Source organism: Danio rerio, chromosome 14 (assembly GCF_049306965.1).
Source record: "Danio rerio strain Tuebingen ecotype United States chromosome 14, GRCz12tu, whole genome shotgun sequence".
Taxonomy (NCBI): domain Eukaryota; kingdom Metazoa; phylum Chordata; class Actinopteri; order Cypriniformes; family Danionidae; genus Danio; species Danio rerio.
The window spans coordinates 56,320,651-56,325,000 of record NC_133189.1 but is presented as its reverse complement, the minus strand read 5'-3'; the positions used below and the strand labels follow the sequence as shown (position 1 = coordinate 56,325,000).

Sequence of the window (4,350 nt, the reverse complement as noted above, 5' to 3'; positions counted from 1 at the left end):
TTAAAAACTTTTTTTTTTTTTTTCCCCAAATAATGTTTAACAGAGCAAGGGATTTTTCACAGTGTGTCTGATAATAATTTTTCTTCTGGAGAAAGTCTTATTTGTTTTATTTTGGTTAGAATGAAAGCAGTTTTGAATTATTTTAAAACCATTTTAAGGTCAAAATTATTAGCCTCTTTAAGCTATGTATTTTTTCTTGATAGTCTATTTTAACCTGAATAAATTAACCTAGTTAAGCCTTTTAATGTCACTTTAAGCTGTATAGAAGTGTCTTGAAGAATATCAAGTCAAATATTATTTACTGTCATCATGACAAAGAGAAAATAAATCAGTTATTAGAAATGAGTTATTAAAACTATTATGATTAGAAACAAGAGCTGGTTATCCAATAAGAAAAAGCCTGTAACGCATAATTCTAGCCAACGGCTCTGTATGAGAAAGTCTTATCTCTGATTTATATCTGGTGACGATGTCTGTGGTGTCACCATTCAAAATTAAAGCTCAGCTTTAATATCCTGTATTTCTAATAATATTTCTGGGTCGTCGCGTGCACTGTAATCCACACGTGAGTCCAGCTGCGCTCTCATAGAGGGAAAATGAAAGCAAAACCTTCACTGCAGCAAATTATAAAAGCAACACTGACGACCCGTATCTCCAAACAATTCTTGTTCTCCCGCTTGACAGTCTACATGATGGAATACACGCTAAGATCTCATGGCCGTGACGCAGCTTCGGAAGTACGAATTTGCTCGAAATAACGCAAAAACAACCGATTTTCACTTTTTAGTGAGATATAGGTGTCCTAATAGTGTTTTTAGCAGAGTGGGACACATATACAACTGTCAACAGCTCAAAACATGTGCTTTGGTGTTTCGTGACCCTTTAAGCTCCGATTAGAAACATTGCCGTGTAAAAGGGAACCACACCAAGAGCAACATTGTAACAATTTGAATCCCTGTTTCAGAACAAAACAATCAATCTACAGATGCGAAAGCACTCTAAGAGAATTATAGATGTGGAGTTTTAGATGAAGCACAAATGAACAGCGACAGGAGCGACATAGACTGACAGAAGCTTTTTCACACACTCACAGCGACAACATTAGGACTGTTTTCAATCTGCCGCTATGCTGACACACAGGTGTTTGTAGCTCCGCCCACTTCTGAAAAGAGCACAACCTCAATTATATTTAAAGCGACAGTCACCAAAACACCACACTTTGGATCAAAGCCTAACAGTGTCAGTTTTAGAGAGCTAGAGAACATTATTTTTGTGCTATTTTTAGCCAAACTTAACACACACACACACACACACTCTAGAGACTTATTTTACATCTTGTAATAGGGGGCATAATAGGTCTTCTTTAACCACTTAAACTCGCTGTTATTTGGGGATTTCCGCCTGGATTTTGCCTACCCAAATTTAAAAGATTCCCAAATCCACATGCAGAGGAGTAAATGCAAAAATTTGGTATCATTTTAAAAAAAAAAACTTTGAGTTTTCATAAAACACTATTGAAAGTGTTTAAAATAACTGTATATGTCGTCTGTGTTATAACAAACACCTAAAAAAAGAGGCGCTTTTTGTATTTTTTTTTTCAAACTCAAATATGAAAGTGTACCTTTTAGGTTGTGTGTGGTCTAGCGTGCTGTAATTAATGTTGGTGGTTCCTGCACATGTCTGTAATCATAGAAAAGAAGAAAAAGGTCTCCACCATAATCTATGCAAAAGATATTGCATTCCAACTGATGAGAGGTGCTGTACAAGCCACAGAGACCGATCATTGTTTTCATATTACACTATTCTTTTATTTGATCAAACATAATTTACTGTGTTTGGACCACATCAGACATATAAAAGGATTACTTATGCACATCACCTCAAAAACAGAGGAGAATGGCCCTGAAGCGCACAGCATAAGGTAAGAGATGACAGCTGTCTGTGCTATCTGGGGCTGCTTAGTGATCATGAATGTATTGTTTACATTTCTGCGCCATGGAAACACCTCGATTCATTCAACAACTGTTTGACATATGAATATAATTCAGTAAAAAGAATGCTAGAACTGTATGAGCACCAGCAAGAGCTTTCATTTGAGCTATAACTTGTGCATGTGTCATATGAAAAAATATGAAAATGAACCAATGTAAAATTGGTTCATATTTTGGATACCCTAGCTCGGGTATCCAAAATGCTGTGAATTTAAGTGTAAATAACTTTTATAAAGTAGGATAAAAACCAAAGTGATGCATATGTGCAATAAATATAGATTCTACACTTTCAAACGACACCACTTACAGGGGTCTGGTGCAACGCTAGCTCTTTAAATCTGAAAGCGAAAGTCGATGACGTAACGGACCCGGTACCGGGTCCACAGAGTTTAAGTGGTTAAGGAAACATGCATTGAAAACACTCTGTTGCCTGAAGTCAATGCTGCATGGGCGAGAGTAAAGCAGTTTTGTTGACTTTGAGTGTTTCCGTCTGCAGGCACATGAGTTTCTTCGCATCCAAATCGAGCCCCACATCAGTGATTCTGGACTTATGGGAAACGCAGCATTTCCACAGCGGCAATCTGAACCAGCTGGCGGCGGTGATGGCGGAGATCGGCAAACAGGAGGCCATGATATTCCTGGTGTCAGACGGAGAGTGCTGACGCTTTCAGAGAAACACCACCAACAGGGTTTATCCAGCGGGAAACACACAACAAAACCTGGCCGGCCTTCTAGACGTACTGTGACTGAGACACACACACAAACACACACGGCCCTTTCCAAAACACCTGTATAGTAAAAACCCCCGAATCTGTGACCAACACGTCCTTTTCTGACCGTCCGCATCTTAATGTCAGACTGCAAACTAAAGCGTAGGAATATTTTGCCAACAGATTCAGATTTGAGACATGCATTTTGTAAATGTTGCGCCATTTAGCAATATGCAAACACGCGTATCGATGACAATTTCCTTTGGCCGACACGTTATTTCCTCTTACCTCACAAAAGCATTTAAGAATTCGCTCAATTTCAGGACGGAAAGCATTGTTTGTTTGGGTAGAGCCATCGCTTGTGCACTCAACAGTGTGTTCAAAAACCCATGAAGCCATAAAGTCCAAATTCACTTCGATGCAAAGAAAAGAAAAGGAGCGGCGAGACGAGCGATCAGGGACGTTTTCTCATCGCTTTTGCAGCAGAAAATAAACGGGGTCAGATCGCTTTTTTTTTTTTTTTTTTACGCATCAATGAGAAAACCCCCCCCCGTCCCATTTTGGTGGAGTTTTGAGAACACACGTGGTTTATACGCAGAAAATGCAACACTACCAAATGTCTGATTGCGTTTCTCCTTCATATTCGATGAATCTGTTTCTCTGAAAGCCATTTTGCCTTCGGGGCAGATTTTTAATCTTCTAGGAAAGGATGTTTTCTTCCCTTCCCTTAAAAGCAAACGTCCATCAGCGGTGTGCGATGTTCATCATGTGGGGTAATACAGCCATCGGTGTTTTATCGATGTGCAAGCGAACACAATGTGGTAGGAAACTATGGAGACAGATTAGACTCAATAATAATTCACGCAAAAGACACGATGTACACATGCGTAGCCAAATTCACGTGCATAAAATCAAATTCACGTGTGTAAAATATTTATTTATATTCACAAAAAATTTTCACGTGCACAAAATAAAAATACATTTTTATAAAATACGTTTCACAAATGCAAAACACCATTTGCAAATGTATAGGAGTGTACAAAAAGTTTTGAATGTTTAAAACTTGCGAGTTCATCCTGAATGAGAATGTGCAAATCCTCTTTCACGTACGACTCCCCCTGGATACGTGTGTGAGTATTTTTGAGACTTTCCTGCCAGAGTCAGGGCAAGTCGTACCTTTCAGCCAATCAGATGAGAGCTGTAGTCAATGACACCAACTCTGCGCTTCATTTGCGCAGACTGTTTCTCTCCAGCATGGCGAACGGAGAAAGCAGCAGTCGCAGTTGCACTTTTTTTTCATTTATTTAATTATTTGTCCAAAGCCTCACTCTTTTTATCCATTATTTTGCCGCAGCTCCGCTCTTCTTATTTATTTTCTCGCAGCCTCATGAGCAGAATGTAGCCTGCAGAATGATGAGTTATCATTCCGGCTATTTGAGCATAGCAGTACCACTGTGGTCTAGCGGTCAGTACGTTAAGTTATCAAGCCACCGACCTGTGTTCGATCCTCACCAGAGTTGTTTTTTTTTTCTTTTTTTTTTAGACATATAAAACTGTAAAGTTGTTGAATATTTGAAGTTCTAAAGCAGCTGTTTTCTTTAAAGAGACTTGATAGTGTAATTACAAACTGAATTGGAAATGCTCTTATT

The 4,350-nt window shown here is 38.8% G+C and overlaps 1 protein-coding gene across 4 annotated transcripts in view; it reads left to right on the top strand.

The window, feature by feature from the left end:
• The window catches only part of unc5a (unc-5 netrin receptor A), a 521,085-nt gene extending 517,090 nt beyond the window's left edge, over nt 1-3,995 (top strand). For 3 of the 4 annotated variants that reach the window (XM_021481074.3, XM_021481073.3, XM_021481072.3), the window contains one exon: nt 2,488-3,995. In XM_021481074.3, coding sequence (XP_021336749.1) covers nt 2,488-2,653 — 166 coding nt within the window. In that variant the 3' untranslated portion in view covers nt 2,654-3,995. 4 annotated transcript variants of the gene reach the window in all.
• Nucleotides 3,996-4,350: the final 355 nt, after the last annotated feature.